The 19088-nt window shown below is 46.8% G+C and overlaps 1 protein-coding gene and 1 pseudogene across 6 annotated transcripts in view; one reads left to right on the forward strand and one right to left on the reverse strand.

Moving 5' to 3' along the window:
* AMPD3 (adenosine monophosphate deaminase 3) overlaps positions 1-19088 on the reverse strand; it is a 94525-nt gene that overhangs the window by 38171 nt on the left and 37266 nt on the right. The window contains exon 1 of one of the 6 annotated variants that reach the window (XM_053560485.1): positions 9508-9776. The exons of 1 other annotated variant lie outside the window; for it this stretch is intronic. Coding sequence is in view for 2 of the 5 variants with exons in the window: in XM_053560481.1 (XP_053416456.1) it covers positions 3650-3698 (49 nt within the window). In the remaining 3 variants the exon portion in view is untranslated. Of the gene's footprint in view, positions 1-3649; positions 4003-4170; positions 4201-4614; positions 4867-8937; positions 9078-9507; positions 9777-19088 lie in introns of those variants that run through there. 4 more of the 6 variants (XM_053560482.1, XM_053560483.1, XM_053560487.1 and 1 more) reach the window with 4 other exon arrangements.
* On the forward strand, positions 8192-18551 carry LOC128564395 (60S ribosomal protein L7a-like; annotated as a pseudogene).

Here is a 19088-nt window from a genome sequence, read left to right on the forward strand (position 1 = left end):
GAGGAAGACCAAAGCCCAAAGGGCTTAACCGTTAGCTTAACGTCCCACAGGTTTACAGCAGAGCCTTGCGAGATCCAAAGCTGCATTCTCCATTACATAAAACAAGGCATTTCCCTACAAAGAAAGAATCTCCGATTGTAGTTCCAATCCTCTGCACCCTCCAGAGCCTTCTAAGAAGTCACAGCAAATAAAATGAAGGTTTGGGGACCAAATCACTCTGTACTAAGCTGAATCTCAAAGCAGCTTTCCCCATCTATCTCTCTGCAAGCTCATTCCTTACAATCCGTAAAAGCTAGCCTCAATCACTGGATTTCCTTCTGTCTTCTTGCTTTGCAATTACTGGCATAGCACTTAATACATACACTTTGCCAGGAGCTTTCTCTGTATTAACTCAGTTAATCTTACTGTTCCCATTTTATAGATGAGAAAATGAAGGCACAGAGAACTAACTTGCCCAGGGTCACACTTTTAATAAGTGGCTATCTCAGCCTTTCTCCCCCTGTCCCTTTCCTCTCTGAACCTCTACTCAGAGAACTGAACCCAGGCCCCTGGTCCCTGGGTGTTTGCCCTTAGCCACGATGCTATACTTCTCTACTTGTCCTTCAGGTGTCAGGGCAGGGTCTCCTCACGGTCCCCAGCATAACACTTACCGAATGGATGAATACAGCCCCCTTTTCAAAAAGGCACCTTCACCAGGAGAGGATCTGGTAGAGGAGTTTTCTGTCTACCTGGCACAGTTTCTTTAAGGTTGGTTGTGAGAAGTGGTTTTGTCAACCAGACAGACAAGGATGAAGATGAGACAGTGCCCTGTTACTGTCTGGCAGGGGGAGGAAGCAATTCTGGAGGTTGGTGGAGGGGAATTACTGGGCTATCTTGGGACAAGCATTCTCTGGACTCACCGTTTTCTCATCTGAGAGCTAAAGGGATTGAATTTAGTGGTCTCTAAGGCCCTCTTAGGTCTAAGTGGCATGATTCTAGGTATCAGAGAGGTTTCAGCACCTGAGGAGGGCTTGGCTGCCCTGGTATTCTTGGTGGCATGTGGAACTATTCATGACAGTGACAGGCAAGAGGAGAGCAGGTAGTAACGGCAGTCACAGTGTGTCTCCAGGCCCCTTGACTCTGAAACCCATTTTTTCTTCCCTCCCAAGGACATGCCTTTCCCAAGTCTCTCTCACCCTAAGCGGCTGAGTGGGCGGGAGCTGGTGAGCAAGGGCTACCACAGCACGCAGCAACCAAGCAAATAGCAAAGGCCTGGCCTCTGAAGAGGAAGAGGAAGAGAGCCGGCTGTGGGCTATTTCCATCCCCTGACAGCAGAGCGAGGGGGAAACTGGAAGCCATCAGAGCGGAGGCTCAGAGAAGAAGGTGACAGGGAGTGAAATGTTAGAACAACACAAAGAACTAGACCCAGGAGGTCTGTCGGGCTGGAGCACAGCTGCACACTGGCCCCCCAACTCCACATCCATGGGTCAAGTGTAGCATTTTAAAACCTCACATAACATCTCAAAAGTAGGCATCAAATGGCCCCAGGCAAAAGGCACTAAACACCATAAAACAACATAGCATTTGACTAAGTTACCCTACTTCTAGAAATTTCCTCTAGGAAGAGAAAATGAGGGAAGAAAAAAAACAAAAATGTTTACCTGCACTCTATGTAAACAGCTTTACAACATCCAAAGTAGAACCCACTCATTGAAAAAAAAAATGTTCATTCTGAGGAGGCACAATCACATTAAAAAAGTTCTTGTGAAATACAGTAAGTGAAAAACTCAGGATTAAATACACAAAACTGTACTCATGCTTGATGACAAAGATATGAAAATGCATCCCCTAACAGACCAGGGCTGCAAGCAGAACCACTTGGGAATGTGGGGTCAGCCCAGATGGTGAGGGGACATCTCCCTCTGATAATTAATGCTGCTCCATTGGCATTTTAAAACAAATACAAAGAGAATGGAAAGAACATGAGTACATGTAAGACTCTATGAAAAGAGAGAAAAGTAGGAAAACAAGTCAAACTGCTCGTTCTGGCAGGTTTTCTAGATAGGGCCCTCTCCTACTGAACCTATGCCGGTGAGTGGCCACTCCAAAGGGAACTACACGGTGGAGACTATCTTCACATTAGCTCCTACTGGACAGAAACTGCCCCCACCACCACCTTCCTACCCCCTCCATCCCCACAGACACACACAGCCTGACTCAGTCACACCTCACAGGATTCCCTCAGAAAGGGGCATTTGAGCAGGTGGGGAATCCCTTATGTCTGAGGTCTCTCATCCAAGATCCTGGTATGTTTGCCCATGAGCATTTTTAACTTGCACAAGTTAACTAAACAAACTTTTCAGGATGCATCTTTCTGTAAAAAAAATCTTCCTTTTTCTTTAGCTTAGCTCAATCTTTCCCAAAGCGGATCCCATAAGATGCTGGTCAAACAGCTCCTGTGGTCAATTATTGGGAGAAACTGCATTCCAGAGCCCCTACATCCACATTCACAAGCCCCATTAAAGACTCGAGGATCACAGAGTAACATTTCCTACAGAATCTTTCTGTGTTTTGTTTTTTTTCTGGGGGGGGGGGTTGTTTGTTTTTTGTTTCTTGAAATAGAGTCTCGCTGTGTCACCGAGACAGTCATAGTCAGTAGCAGTGAGCAGGTAAAGTATAGTGGCATCATCATAACTCACAGCAACCTCAGACTCCTGGGCTCAAGCTATCTGCCTGCCTCAGCCTCCAGAGTAGCTAGGACTATGGCATGCACCATAATGCCCAGCTAATTTTTGCCCCTTCTTAATAGAGATGGGGTCTCACTCTTGCCCAGGCTTGCCTCAAGCTCCTGAGCTCAAGCTGTCCTCCTGCCTTAGCCTCCCAGAGTGCTAGGATTACAGGAGTGAGCACTGTGTCCAGCCTGGTTCTTTTGATTTGTAAGTCTGCTTGTTTTAAAGAACCCATATGAATCTTATGCAGAACTACTACCAGTGTCACAGACCAATAGAGCAGAGTTAGGGAGTGATCCCACTGAAAGGTTTTTTTCTGTACCTCTGTTTAAGTGGAACAACAGAACATGAAAAAATAAACCGTTGGTGAGGTCTGCAACTATTAAATAGTTGGTAAAGAATTCATTCTGTGTCTTAGCATGCAGCAGGTAACCCCCTTGGGGTGTTGCAGGCCTCAGCAACCTGCTACATGTCTGCTGCCACTATCTTATGGATATCCTCGGCAGACAGTGGCCACCTGCTAACACTTCCCTCCAGAGCTTATCTCTTCACCAGACCCTCCAGACACCTGCCAGTCCAGACGTGCCCAGGAAACCCCACTCTGCAGCTGCCCAGCAGAGTTTCAGCAATAGCTGCCTGTTCATGCCTGGCCTTCAACCATTGGCCGGCTAAAGCCAGCAGGTTTGGGAGGCTTAACTGTAAATTCACCAGCATCAGTCAGCCAGTGATATAGCTTATCTCACTGTTACATGCGACACGATCCCATTAGCTTGAAGTGTCCCAAAGTTAGAAAGCTCTAAAACACACTCCAGTTTCAACAAGCAGTAACTTTTCATAGCCCCTCTAGAAAGGAAGCATGGTACCGCTTCAATCCCCTCCTCATATAAACGAAGCTGTTTGCTACTCTTGCCAGACTCCATCACCAGAACCCCGACACAGACCTGATTCTGATGGTGAAGTCTGATCCATGACTGATCCTATGGATGCCATGCAGGTGACACGCCCGGGCCCGGTGCTGTGTGCTGCCTAGAGAGCTGAGCTGAGTCAGTATGTGAGTGCAGCTAGCTGGGTCCTGTCTGCCGAGGCTGGAAGGTCTCTGCTTTGCATATCCATGAGTAGCAGTGAGCCAGAACAGGAAAAGTCTGGGCTGGAAATTCTTCCGTGAATATGAAATACAAGTGGAAAATTTCCAAAAATCCTAACAGGCCCAAGTAACACCAGTTATCCCAAGAAAAATAGCTGTGGTATCTGAATGCAGTGTCCTGACCCTGCTCACAGCCCTCAGCAGAAGAAACTAAAGTGGCAGCTGCTTCCACAACAGTACACTCAGCTGCCCTGACTAATGCCGGGAGATAAGCCACAGACAGCCCCCTGTGATGCCAGGCTCCTCCTGAAAGCTGAGTAGCAATGAGTGATACCGTCCCCTTTGCTGCTTCCGTTTTGAACCGATCGCAGACCTGACCTGGCCACTGGGTTCATCCTATCAAGAGGACTCATCTCACGCACAGCCTGCCCAGCCTCTTCTCAGAAAGCCCCCAAAAGCAACCCTCTAAAGAGCACCCCAGAACTGGCAGGGGGATCCCCAAGCCCAGTTGCCAATACGATCCTCTTTCTGCCTCCTCCTGTGAAAGGGAAAAACCACAAACTGCTTCCACAGTCCCCAGACGAGGACAGAGACTCAGGGAGAGGGGACCGCCTCCGCACAGAGGCTGCCTGCAGACAGGGGCAGGCTAGGATAAAAAGTAGGCAGCCTCCTTCCATGCTTCTCCTTCTTCCCAGAAAGAAGCTGTACATCTTAGACGACTGAGCAGCCTGAGAAGCTCCATCACACCCCCCTCAAGCACACACACATGAAGCATGCCCACATGACCCCCCAGTGGCCACCCCCATACCCGCCCCTTCTTACTGCCGCTGGTGGCTTCCACATGGGCCTCCAGCTCGGAGCAGCCTCCCAAGCACTGGCTGGACTCTGCCACTCTCCCTGGGAAAGATGGAGACTGCTTCAAGTGACCCACAGGAGCAATCTTCTGCAACCAAGCAGGGTGGATTACAACAGCATCACAGGGTGCTAAGCTCAGTATGTCATCAGCCCTTTAGGAGAGTGGGAAGGCTCAGAACAGATACACGGCCTCCCAGTGACTTAAACAAATCATGTGGGTCTGGGAGATAACCCTGAGCAAAATGGCTATTTCTGTGGTGCTGTTGAAATCCTGGGGAGAAGAGCCCAGAAAGGATGGATCAGTTGTTTACTGGGAGGCTGGCTGTAGCCCTGACATGGGCCTGAGTCACCTTCTCACGTCCAATCGTGAGGTTGTGCCTTACTTAGCCCACATCATAATTCCTGTGAGCAGAGAGGAGATTACAGGGTTGACACATGATCCCCAGGCCACTGCTGGGCTTTAGCTACCCGGGGATTACAACCCACCTGTCCTCACAGCTGTTTCATAAACAGTGCAACTAGCCAGCTACAAGCAACCTAGAGAGAGGGTAATATTTATTCATTTAATAATTAAACAGATTTACAGCATGAGAAAAAAAATACAAACCCTTAGTACTGTCCCCCCAGAAGAGGAGAGAGCAAATGATTCCTTCTGCTGGTGTTTTGGAGAAGGAGGTAGCACTGTGGGGCTACATCGGGCATCCTAGCCTGTGGACCTTGAGTCCTATATGCTCAGGAGATTCTATCTGCACCTTTAGCCAGGGAGAGTGGCAGAGTCCAGCCAGTGCCTGGGATCCTGGATAGCCTTAATCTAAACAAGTATTTCCCAAGTGCAGTCTGCAGGACACAGAAGGCCTGGAAAATAGAGCATAGTCCCCTATAAGAATTCATGCAAATTTTCTACTAGTAGATTAAATATCTGAGAAGTCCTGCAGTAAAGAAAGCTGCTTAACTTCGTTTAACCCAGTGCGCTTATTTGACCGTCCCACCACTGTTGTCATAGGAAAAGTACCTATTAATATCCCATGGCGTGGGTCTCAGAAAACACCTTCCACTTTGAATCTTCATTTTCCAACAAGAGAAAGCTGCCTTTCTGGGGCCAGCTACGGGTATGAGGCTGACTCCATCTGGTCCAGACAGAGGCAGGCAGCAGCCCCACTAAGATAACACAGGTTGGAGCAATGGCCAATGGTCTTGCTACAGCCAAAGGGATGGAAAACCCTCCAGAACATGGGAAGTTTAGGAGAAAACTACAGCTCTGTCTCAGGAAGGCAGCAAGTTCTGCTCAGGACCTCACAATTCCACCGTGAGCTTGACATGTCCCTGCTCCGTGTAGCCTAGATGTCTCCTTGGACTGAAGAGCATCACTCCTAAGCTCAAAGCCTTATTTCCCTTTTGAGCAGACATCAAGACAATCTACAATAACCAGACAGATCCAGGACCTGCTGCTTCAACCCAAGAAACCAGATCGCATTCACTTTTTTCACTCAAGTGCCCCTTATAAGCCTTAAAACATAGGAAAGGCTGAAATCAAATCATGTCTCATTAAAAAAAACATTCTTTTCCTCACCAAAAACAAAGCATGAGCTTGCCTGTACAGATCCATTCATTTTCCTTCTCATCTGGGAGGTCTGTGTGACTCATACAAGGAATTGGGCAAAAGGGCTTCGCCGACAAAATAACAGGTCCATGACAAATCTTACCTGTCTCATTTATGATTTTATCCCCATTTATGCCTGAAATATAGTAGGCATTCAACAAATATTTGTTGAATGAATGAATGAATGCATAAAACATGAATGAGTGAATGAACTTAGTCCACCTATGGCAATCTCAAGAATCAGTACAGTGTGTGGTTCAAGTACAAAGACTCAAGCCAGATTACCTGGGTTTAGATCCTGTTCCACCACTTAGTTGCATGACCTTGAGTAAGTTACTAAACTTTTCTGTGGTTCAGTTTTATTCCCTATAAAATGGGGATAATAAAAGTGCCAATCTCATAGGTTGCCATGACAAATTAATTAGCATATATAAAGTGCTTCGGTTAGGACTTGGCACATAGTACATGCTTTATAAGCATTATCTCTGTCAAGATCATTGTCATAGTCATTATTATACCAGATACAAAAGAGGGTCCAGTGGGGAAATGAATATGAACTTTCATTCAGACACTCAATCACTTTATTCAGCATTATTTATTGAGCACTATTATGTGCTTGGCATGCTCCCTAGTTCCTACCTGGATGCAGGAAAAAGAAAAACATGTTTAAATCAGATATTTAAACCAGATCAGGAGGAACAGCTTTCTCCTCTATGAATAGTACATTTTAGTGACTGTGCATGGCCAGGTCTTCAGCCATGAGCTTATCTTCCTATGCCCTACTCAATTCCTTATAAATCAAAAGTCCAAAGCCACCGTCGCATGCCCTAGATATGCAGCCAGCACATGGAAAAGCTTGAGATTAATATGCTTGGTGCAAGGTGGCTCCCATAGCACAGTGGTTATGGTGTCAGCCACATACACTGAGGCTGGAGGGTTCAAACCCGGCCTAGGCCAACTAATCAACAATGACAACTGCAACAAAAAGATGGCCAGGCATTGTGGCGGGCACCTGTAGTCCCAGCTTCTTGGAAGGCTGAGGCAAGAGAATCGCTTAAGCCCAGGAGTTTGAGGTTGCTGTGAGCTGTGACACACAGCACTCTACCCAGGATGACATAGTGAGACTGTCTCAAAAAAAAGGAGAAAAATATATGCTCAGTGCAATAACTAGGAAGGCCAATGAGCAGCTTTAGGGGAGAAAAAGGTATGTCTCAGTATAACCCGAAGGATATGTTTTATCTGCCCATGAAATTTGCAAGATCTAGGATTGATTTTTTTTTTTTTTGAGACAGTCTCACTGTGTTGCCCTTGGTAGAGTGCTATGGCGTCACAGCTCACAGCAACCTCAAACTCTTGGGCTGAAGTGATTCTCTTGCCTCAGTCTCCCAAGTAGCTGGGACTACAGGCGCCCACCACAACTGGCCCAGCTATTTTTCCTTTGCAGTTGTCATTGTTATTTAGTTGGCCCAGCTGGGTTCAAACCCGCCAGCCTCAGAGCATGTGGCTGGCGCCATAATCACTGTGCTATGGGTGCCAAACCTCTAGGATTGATTTTGAGGCTATCTGAAGAGTGATCCAGCAAGAAAAACAAACCTTATCTCTTAAAGTACTTCTTGACCTGTTAGTCACTGACCCCTTATCCAAGACCTCAGATATGCTTTATAAGACAGCCCCAGGACCTGCTTCCTGGCTGGGGTAAGGATGAAGCTACACAGGGAAACCCCACACCATCATCTTCAGAGCAAGCCAGGCCCCTCAGAGCTGCAGCCAGGTGGGGGCGACTATCCCAGACCCACTGCCAACACTCTTAGAGGCGGAAAAAGACAGAGGCTCCGCCTCCATGGCTCAGTGGTTCCACTACCACTCAGCATTGATGCTTCACAAGCAGGAATGTCCCATCTGGGTTCCAGGTGCAGGCAGCTTTTCCTTAAAGATGACCAAACATTGGTCACCAAATCTGGGGAGAAAGCCAACAGGGGTTCGGGACACGCCAAAATCTCTGCTCATGCTGCTGGCTTACACCCAGGCCCTTTGCTAATTTGTGGTCACCAAGACTTCAGCTATGTATGCTTTAGGGAAATGACACTCCAGTTAGCAAGCCTCTCCTACTCTGGGGCCTGTCCAAGCTCCTTCCAGAGGCCTCTGCCAGCCAAGACAAGCCATTAGCAGCTCTGCTGGCTCTGCAGCTACCAGAAGATCAAGGGCAGAAAGCCCATGCCAGAGCGCGAGAGGACGCCTCGCTGGCGGGAGAGAGCCGAAAGGTCGGGATGAAGTCCTCAAACGACCCCATCACCCCATGGTCCTGTGCGTCCCCTGCCTCAGGTAGACGTTCGCCTCGGTGGTCCACATCTGGTTGGTCTTTAAGCTCCTAGGAACTTGTCCAGGCACTTATGAAGCGGTAAAACGCAGGTCCCATCTCTCTACACCTTGCGATTCCAATATAGGCCGCCAGGGAACCAGGATGCTGCCGGCTCACCTGAGGCCTCTGGAGCCCGCCGGGGCCACCTCGCGGGCAGGGTCGGGGGTAGGGGAACAGCCAAGGGCAGAGCCGGGGATGAGCGGGGGTCGGCGCCGTCGCCGCCGTGAGCCGGGAAGGCGGAGCCAAGGTCCTGACACGCGGGCGCAACTGACCTCCGCCCTGGGCCGCAGGGGCCAGCCCCGGTCAGCAGTCCAGCCTCGCGCGCACTCACCGGGTTCGGAGGACAGGGCCATGCCGTGGGCACGAAGTGGGTGGCCTCAGGGCTAGAGCAAAGGTGACACGCTGGGCAGGGCGGACAGGGGATGCCGGGCGCTGAAGCCGCCGCGGCCGGGGCCGGGCGTTCCCAGGGCGCAGCGCTGCGGAGCCCCCGCCCGGCTGGCCCGGCGCAGCCCAGCCCCGGGAGGGAGGGCCGACTGGGCAGGGCAGACGCCGCCGCCACAATCGGTGCCCTACCTGGGCGCGGAGCGGAGGAGCGGCGAGGAGAGGGGACGCAGGGGGCGCGAGCCCGGCCGCCGCCGCCCGCGGACGGAGCTGCCCGCTGCTACCCGACGCGCCGGCCGCGCTGCCGGCAGGAAACTTGAGAGCGCGGGGGCGCGGGGCCTCGGCCGGAAGCGCGCCCGCAGTCACCAGGCTCCGCGGGGCCCGGTCGGGGCCGCCCGGCTCCTCCACCTCGCCGCCGCTGCCCGGCGGGGTCCGGACGTACCTGCCCTCCTCCCCTCCCCGCCAGAACTCTTCCCAAGGCGAGCGTCTGGTGGTCTCAGCCCGCACACGGGCGACTCACCCCCTGTAGCTGAAGTGACCCGCAAGCATCTGTTTTCTCCCAGGCGTCTGTCTGGTCCCTGGGATCACCTACCCGCCCCTCCTCACACACTCACGTACACACATACTCTCCAACTCTGCTCTCTGGCATTCACACCCGCCCCTCCACGTCCGGAATGACCTCCTCGTGGTCAGAGCCAGCGGGTGCCCTGCAGCCTCCCTCACTCACCTTTTCCCAGTGTTTGAGCATGCTGGCCACGCCTATCTTCCTGGAATGTTTGGAGAACGCCGTTTCCAGAGTTGTACCACTGTCCCCCTGGAGCTCTTCAAACTTTCCGCATACCTGGGTGCCTATAGCTTCTCTGGGCTCCATAGCCTGGATTTTCTTTCTTTTTCTTTTTAATTAAATCATAGCTGTGTACATTAATGCAATCAAGGGGTACAATGTGCTGGTTTTATACACAATTTGAAATGTTTTCGTCAAACTAGTTAACATAGCCTTCATGGCATTTTCATAGTTATTGTGTTAAGACCTTTATATTCTACACCTAGTAAATTTCACATGTACCCTTGTAAGATGCGCGGTAGGTGTGGTCTCACCAACCACCCTCCCTCCACCTATCCTCCTCCTCCCCTCCCATCCCTCTCCCCTTTTACTTTCTTCTTGGGCTATAACTGGGTTATAGCTTTCATGAAAGCTATAAATTTGTTTCATAGTAGGGCTGAGTACATTGGATACTTTTTCTTCTATTCTTGAGATACTTTACTAAGAAGAATATGTTCCAGCTCCATCCATGTAAACATGAAAGAGATAAAGTCTCCATCTTTTTCTTTCTTTAAGGCTGCATAATATTCCATGGTGTACATATACCACAATTTATTCGTGGGTCGGTGGGCACTTGGGCTTCTTCCATGACTTAGCAATTATGAATTGGGCTGCAATAAACATTCTGGTACATAGATCTTTGTTATGATGTGATTTTTGGTCTTCTGGATATATAGGTAGTAGAGGAATTGTAGGATGGATTGGCAGGTCTATTTTCAGATCCCTAAGTGTTCTCCAAACATCTTTCCAAAAGGAACATATAAGTTTGCATTCCCACCAGCAGTGTAGAAGTGTTCCCTTTTCTCCACATCCACGCCAACATCTCTGCTCTTGGGATGTTGTGATATGGGCCAATCTTACTGGAGTTAGATGATATCTCAAAGTAGTTTTGATTTGCATTTCTCTGATGATTAAGGATGATGAGCATTTTTTCATATGTCTGTAGGCTGTGCTCCTGTCTTCTTCAAAGAAGTTTCTCTTCAAGTCCCTTGCCCACCCTGAAATGGAATCACTTGTTCTTTTCTTGCTAATATGTTTGAGTTCTCTGTGGATTCTGATTATTAAACCTTTGTCAGAGACATAACCTGAAAATATCTTCTCCCATTCTGAGGGCTGTCTGCTTGCTTTACTTACTGTGCTCTTGGCTGTACAGAAGCTTTTTGGTTTGATCAGGTCCCAGTAATGTATTTTTGGTGTTGCTTCAATTGCCCAGGGGAGTCCTCCTCATAAAATATCCATCCAGGCCGATTTCTTCAAGTGTTTTCCCTGCACTTTCTTCTAGTATTTTTATAGTTTCATATCTTAAGTTTAAATCTTTAATCCAGTGAGAGTCTATCCTAGTCATTGGTGAAAAGTGTGGGTCCAGTTTCAATCTTCTACAGGTCACCAGCCAGTTCCTGGCTTTTCATTGTGATGTTCCCAGGGTCCCACCGCACCAGCCCCCTCTCCCTGCTGGCCCACTCTCAGCCGCTCCTATAGTTTTAACAACCTCCTGACTGCTAATGATTCTAGAACCCCGCCTCCAGTCCAGAGTGCTCCAGACCTGTGCAGATGGTGCATTTCACTTCCCCGGCACCACTGGCAGTGCCCAGGCCCGTGAAAACGTGTCCAGACCCAAAGTCTTAATTGCCTCCCAGAAACATGTCAGAACCTACAGCCTTAGTGAGTGTTATCACCATGCACCCACTCCCCAGGGCACATGTGGGAGCCATTCTTGCTCTGTCTCCCTTTCATCTCTAGTACCAAGTTAGTCACCAAGCAAGGAGAGGAAACTTCATGAGAGAGCCATGTGTGCCAACCACTGTCACATAGTTGTCTTATTTAAACACCAAGTTTTCTTCCTCTATCACATAGCCTGATATTTGTTTCCTTATAACTGTTATGCACATGACATTGTGTTAATATATTATGTACAGTAGAACCTCAGGACATCGACTACCCAAGGGACTATGACAAACTGGTCAACATATGGAGATGATCAACGTAAGGAACTAGGTCTACTGTACTGATACTCACATGTAGTATATGTCTGGTCTGGTCTATGAAAATTAGATCAACTTAAGAAGGTGGTCAATGTAGGGAAATGGTCAACTATGGAGGTTCTACTACATTATAAAGCACACTAAAAAACATTAAAGGATGTGGTAAAGCTGAAACTATATATATATATTTTGTTTTGTTTTGTTTTGTTTGAGACAGTCTCCCTCTGTTGCTGGGGATCAAGTGTCATGGCCTCAGCGTAGCTCACAGCAACCTCAAACTCGTAGGTGCAAGTAATCTTCCTGCCTCAGTCTCCCTAGGCACCCACCACAACATCCAGCTAATTATTCTATTTTCAGTAGAGACAGAGTCTTGCTCTTGCTCAAGGTGGTCTTGAACTCCAGAGCTCAAAGGATCCTCCTGCCTCAGCCTCCCAGAGTGCTAGGATTATAGGCAGGAGCTACCATAAAATAATAATTTTAAGTTACTTCTTTTTTTGTTGTTGTTGGGGATTCATTGAGGGTACAATAAGCCAGGTTACACTGATTGCAATTGTTAGGCAAAGTCCCTCTTGCAATCATGTCTTGGCCCCAGAAGGTGTGGCACACACCAAGGCCCCACCCCCTCTCCCTCCTTCCCTCTCTCTGCTTTTCCTTCCCCCCATGACCTTAATTGTCATTAATTGTCCTCATATCAAAATTGAGTACATAGGATTCATGCTTCTCCATTCTTGTGATGCTTTACTAAGAATAATGTCTTCCACTTCCATCCAGGTTAATACAAAGGAGACTTTACATCCTTTGCATTTTTTTTTAAGACAGTCTCACTATGTTACCCTGGGTAGAGTGCTGTGGCATCACGGCTCACAGCAACCTCACATTCTTGGGCTTAAGCGATTCTCTTGCCTCAGCCTCCCAAGTAGCTGAGACTACACGCACCCACCACAATTCCTGGCTATTTATTATTGCAGTTGTCATTGTTGTTTAGCAGGCCCAGGCTGGGTTCAAACCCACCAGCCTCGGTGTATGTGACTGGTGCTGTAACCACTATGCTATAGGCACCAAGCCAGTTACTTCATTATTAATAAATGGTCCAATAATACCTTTTCCCTTTCACTTTAAAGTAATTAGCAATAGTCTGTTTAGTGAGAGCAACATGATTAAAAATTATTTTAATAAATGTTAGTTTAATATTTTATGAGACCAGAAAGTGTACTTCTAAGTTCAGGTAATGTCAATACTTGGTCCTAATGGCTATTACTGTTTATTTCAAAAAAGATATCTGGCAAAGATTATATAGACCCAAATAAAAGAACTCTATCTTTGACAGCACTTATTAAATCATAATTCACACTGTTTAAATCCCATCCACCAATTTTACAAATGTGAAATTCCACAGGAAAACTCAATGTTCTCAATGATGGTTTTATTGGTGTTTTTGCAAATACTTTTAAGAATAAAATTTTTAAAACCTTGAAATTCTGCATTTAGAAGATTGCAAAATGGGTTTTAAAGTATGCTTCTAAACTTTACAGATGTGGCTATGGGAAAATAGGTGACAATAATACACTCATTTTGGCATTAAGATCATATAATGATGGAAACCATTCCAAAAGTCAATTTTCAAAGTGCTTTTCCCATAATATCATTCTTTTAAAACACAATTATCTTCTCAATTTGTTACTAAAACAGCATCTTTACCTGAGAAGACACAGTGTGTGCGCACATATGTGTGTTTCTTTCTACTACACAGCACGCTTGTGACAGTCACAAAGGAGCATATAAGAAGGCAGCAAATTTGGAGCACTTGTTCTTTTGTTAAAGAAATTCAGCTTTTGTAATAAGCCCACAACTTTCAATTCTTTGCCTTGAGATTATTAGCAAACCCTTGAGTCACATAAGAGATTTTCAGTTGGGAGGGGAGGTGCCTCGCACCTGTAATCCTAGCACTCTGGGAGGCCAAGGTGGGAGGATTGTCTGAGCTCATGAGTTTGAAACCATCCATCTCTAAAAACAGCTGGACATTGTGGCAGGCACTTGTAGTCCCAGCTACTCGGGAGGCTGAGACAAGAGAATCACTTGAGCCCAAGAGTTAGAGGTTGCTGTGAGCTATGATGCAAGAGCACTCTACAGAGAAGGACAAAGTAAGACTCGGTCTTAAAAAAAAAAAAAAAGATTTTTCAGTCTCATTCCACATCTCATTGCAAAGTATTATAAAAACTCTACCATTTTTTCCCAGTTAACCATATTATTGACACCCAGTAGTATTTTCTGCTCTTCTAGCTTCAACTTCTTTATTATTGTAGCTTGTAAATAAATGATGTGATTGCTGAGTTTCACGGATAGTCTGTCCCTAGACCCTCAGCTTTATATTCCAGACAGGGCAGCCGTGCCCTGGGTGGTTGTTCTTACACATAAAACCTACAGCATGTTCACATTTTATTGAATAAGTCATTCACTGTTGTGAATATATTTTTTCCTTTAGTAGATCACAAAAAGTATTTCATTATAAATGTCATCATCAAAACATATGGCAAAGAGTAAATCAAAAAAAATAAAATAAAAACATATGGCAAAGAGTAAAGGTGAAAATGTTAGCATCTTACATCCAACTACATAGCCAACCTTCCAATACATCAAACCCTACTTCAAATTTTGGTGTTCTCTGTGCATTGTTCTGCGGAATGCATGTTTATATGTTACCATCTTTCCTCTGTCCTAATTTCGTCACTTCAACCATGGCAAATCAAACAGCTTTTTTTCTAATGACACTGACTGACATTTTGCCTTTTACTATTAAGAAGCCTCAGAAGAGATTTCTAAACATTTTTATCAGATTTGGTAATAGTTTACAAAAATACGCAGCTAAGTATTACATAACTTGGAATGTCCCTGGAAGAAAAATACAGAGGTTTATCTTCATGCTCTGGGTTTAGAGAATTTACATTCTTGTTGATCATGATGTCAAATTTTATATTATTATTAGCTAGTACCTCAAAGCCCAATATAGGGTGATGTAAATCCATCTTTCAAGTAGTCTTTTTTATAAATGTTAACTTAATGGTTGACTGCCTTGTCAGAGCTGATTATATCATCACAATGGATTTCATGTTAGTAGTTAGAAAATTGTGAGCTCTGCCATTTTCTAAGTCTGCTTTTGCTTGCATTATTATGTTCAATCTACAGGTTTCCTTGCAGGAATCTTTTCAAACCACTCATCCCTTTTGTGAGAATAGTTTAATTAAAACCAGATCATTTAATCTATCACTACCTGGGATATGGATAATGCATGAGACCTACTAATATACTTGAAAGCAATAGGACGGATAAGGGTGCCCTGGTCCCTCCCCTCCTATGTCATAGAACCTCCTCTCTCTCCTGACTGTGCTTCAGATGTGACACATGCAACAGGGACACCTAACCCATGAGCTAAGTAAGGGTCCCTGTGTTGATCCGTATGGTAAATATTAACAAATGTTCATTTCTTTATTTTTAAACTAAAAAGTAAGTCGAAATAGATGTTCTAATTTTTCTTCTACATTTCAGTGGATCATTCTGCACACCCCATGTTGAAGACCACTGATGCAATCCGTCTCTTCCAGTGTCATCTCTTACTGTGTCATTGTAATGGGAACACCACCTAACTGCCTCCCCATCCTTCCCCCAAACCACTTCTCACCCCCACACACATACCTACTCCCAACTGTTATCCCCACCCCTACCCCAAGATGCAGCTGTACCACTTGTCTCTTTTCCAGCTTTGTCACCTGGGGCAGACGTCCTGTGTCTGCCTCAGCCTCCCAAGTAGCTCCTCCAATCTGCCCAACACTCCACTAGTTCAGACTTTCGAACACTTCGGAGAGCACCAGGGACCACAGCTGTGGTTACCTCCACAGTACTCTGACTCCTAATGCACCGGGGGATGGGGTTATTCAAGACTTCTTTAGAAGTTAAGAGCTGTTTGGAGTCTACTTCAATTCTCCCACCATGCCAGCTTTCACTCTCCCATGCATAATTGTTCCACAATACACACACACATTCAAGATGGGCACTGTGGTCCTGAATACTAAATTGCTCTATCTCCTTTTATAGTCTCCTGTGTTACCAAGGCCAAAATCTCCCTTCCAGAGGCAACAAGAGCAGAGTTCTGCTTCTGAGTGTTTTACTAGAGCCTCCTTGGACACAGCCTGTTTTCAAACCAAAGTGCCCTGGGGCCTTTCACTAATTGAGTGGACTGAAATCGTACCATATGGTCTGACAAGGGGACAAAAATAGGTACATTAGGAGAACATGGTGGCTGAAGAAACAATACCCAGGGCCGTTTTCCTGGCTCCAGGCATGGAAGGGCATCGCAGCGCACCCTGATGCTGCAGCACGGTGGGAATACAAGCCTCCTGCCCCTCCACTGCAGTTTGAAGCTAATTCTCTCCCCAGGACTTGAACTCCACATGGTTGATTGGACCTAAGCAAGCTGTATTCTGACAGTGGGCATAGCAGCTCCCTTACTGCTAAGATCTGGTTCCCTCTTCCTGAAACATATCTAGAATTGAGAGAGCCAAATGTGGGCGCTTTAAGAATCAGTAGGAATGAGAGCTAGGCCCTCAGTACAGAGCTCATGCCCTCAGGTTTGTGACTGGGAGTGGGGCAGGATGTCCTGAGCACTATGCACAGTCCAGGGGGGTCAGAGAGGGACCCGTGGAGTGGGACTGGGTTAAGTCTCCTTTAGAGAGTCTTTGGGCTTAGAGTCCCTCAGCCTTACTGGACTAGAGTGAAGGATGGTCATCACAGTGAGGATTTAAGGCTCAGGACCCAAAGCTTACGACCATTTCTGCATATCCTAAGGGTGGGACAGTGGGTTGACTCGCCCCAACACATGCCTGTCTTCTGATAGGCACATGGTTTCTGTAATTAAATTTAAGTCTGGAAATTATTACCCTGCCCTATCCAAGAACTGCCAGCTGTCTCTGCCTTCCCTCCAGGGCTCTGTACAAGACCATCCCAGGCTACAAAAGTAGCATTTATTGCTCCAGCTTGTTCCCACGTTTGTGCATCCTTCACACTCTCCAAAACTCCACAATCAGCCTAATCATTATCTCATGCTGGTGAGACTCTGCAGTTGAACTTCCATAGAGGAGAATTACAGCTTCAAATGACCTTATACATTTAACCCATTATCTGAACTCCCCAAATCCTTTGCCTCAATCTGCTTCAAATTTTAAATTCTAGAATAGCCCTCTAGAATTTTTGGAAAAGGGAGGGAAAGATGGGCAAAGCAGAGCTCAGATGAGCCTGTGATCTCGTCTCTGGTCAGATGATACAGAGATAAATCTCTCCCATGGCTTCAACCACCACCACAGACACACACATTCCACAGCCATACACATTCCCAAGATTCCTACCTGGCTATAGCTTCTAGCAATCCCACTCCCAGAAGCCCTCTTCCCTCCCCCTGGTTCAGCACTGCTCACTCCACCAACCAATAGGCAATAGGGTCAAAGGCCAAACATGGAGTCAGGGTTTGTAGCTGTCCTGTCCTACAGTGTTTGCTGCCCAGTTGAGCATCAGTCTCCAGAAGGTTGGCCACCATCAGGCCTTGACAGTACCACCAACACCCAGTACAACCACAACTCTGTGGATTCTATCAGAGACATCTAAACAAAAGGGTGGCTTAAATTATATCAGAGAAAAGCACAGGGATTTTTAAAATTCTTGAATTCCTGTTATTTAAGAATTAACCATGATTTCACTAGGGATATAATACCTCTGAGTGGGGAAATAGATCTCTGCTTAAGAATTTAATTTGGGGCTCTGTACCAGCAGCTCAAGATGCCAGAAAGAAAGAAGACCAAGGGGAAGAAGCTGGCCCCGGCCCTCGCCATGGTAAAGATGCAGGAGGCCAAGAAAGTGGTGAACCCTCTGTTCAAGAAAAGGGCGAAGAACTTCAGCACGGGATAGGACATCCAGCCCAAGAGGGACCTCACTCCCTCTGTCAAATGGCCCCACTACATCCAGCTGCAGCAGCAAAGAGCCATCCTCTACAAGTGCCTGAAAGTACCTCCCGCCATTAATCAGTTCACCCAGGCCTTGGGCTGCCAAACAGCCATTCTGCTTAAGCCGGCCCACAAGTACAGACCAGAGACAAAGCAAGAGAAGAAGCGGCAACTGTTGGCCCGGGCTGAGAAGAAAGCTGCGGGCAAAGAGGATGTCCCCACTAAGAGACCACCTGGCCTTAGAGCAGGGGTTTTAACACTGTCACCACGTTGGTGGAGAACAAGAAGGCTCAGCTGGTGGTGACTGCACATGATGTGGATCCCATTGAGCTGGTTGTCTTCCTGCCTGCCCTGTGTCGGAAGATGGGGGTCCCCTACTGCACTATCAAGGGGAAGGCCAGGCTGGGGCGTCTTGTCCACAGGAAGATCTGCACCACTGTCACCTTCACGCAGGTTAACTTGAAAGACAAGCTGGTGGAAGCTACCCTGTTTCCTCGAAAATAAGATATCCTCCGAAAATAAGACCTACTTACAGGAAAGATAAGACGTCCCCTGAAAATAAGACTTAGTGCATCTTTGGGAGCACACCTTAAAATAAGACACTGTCTTATTTTCGGGGAAACAGGGTATCAGGACCAATTACAACAACAAATACAACAAGATCCACAGTCACTGGGATGTCTTGGGTCTGAAATCTGTGGCTCGCATTGCCAAGCTAGAAAAGGCAAAGACTAAAGAACTTGCCACTAAACTGCTAAATGTACACTGTTGAGTTTTCTGTATGTAAAAATAATAATAAATATTCTCCAAGCCAAAAAGAAAAAAAGAAAAAGAATTTAATTTAGGGACTGGTGTGGTAGCTGATGCCTGTAATCCCAGCACTCTGGGAGGCTGAAGTGGGAGGATCAGGAGCTCAGGAGTTTGAGACCATCTTAAGCAAGAGTGAGACCCTGTGTATACTAAAAATGGAAGAAAATTAGCCAGGCCTGTGGCAGGTCCCTGTAGTCCCAGCTACTCAGGCAGCTGAGACAGGAGAATTGCTTGAGCCCAAGAGTTTGAGGTTGCTACGAGCTAGGCTGATGCCGTGGGCACTCTACCCAGGGCCAACAGAGTGAGACTCTGCGTGTGTCTTCCCAATGCAACAGAGTGAGTCAAAAAAAAAAAAAAAAAAAAGAGAGAGAAAGAAAAAGAAAAGGTAAAGTTAGCTAGGTGTAGTGGCAGAAGCCTGTAGTCCCAGCTACCTGGGAGGCTGAGGCAGAAGGATGGCCTTTGCCCAGGAGTTGGAGGTTATAGTAAGCCAGACTGTACC

The sequence above is a fragment of the Nycticebus coucang genome, chromosome 14 (genome assembly GCF_027406575.1).
Source record: "Nycticebus coucang isolate mNycCou1 chromosome 14, mNycCou1.pri, whole genome shotgun sequence".
NCBI lineage: Eukaryota > Metazoa > Chordata > Mammalia > Primates > Lorisidae > Nycticebus > Nycticebus coucang.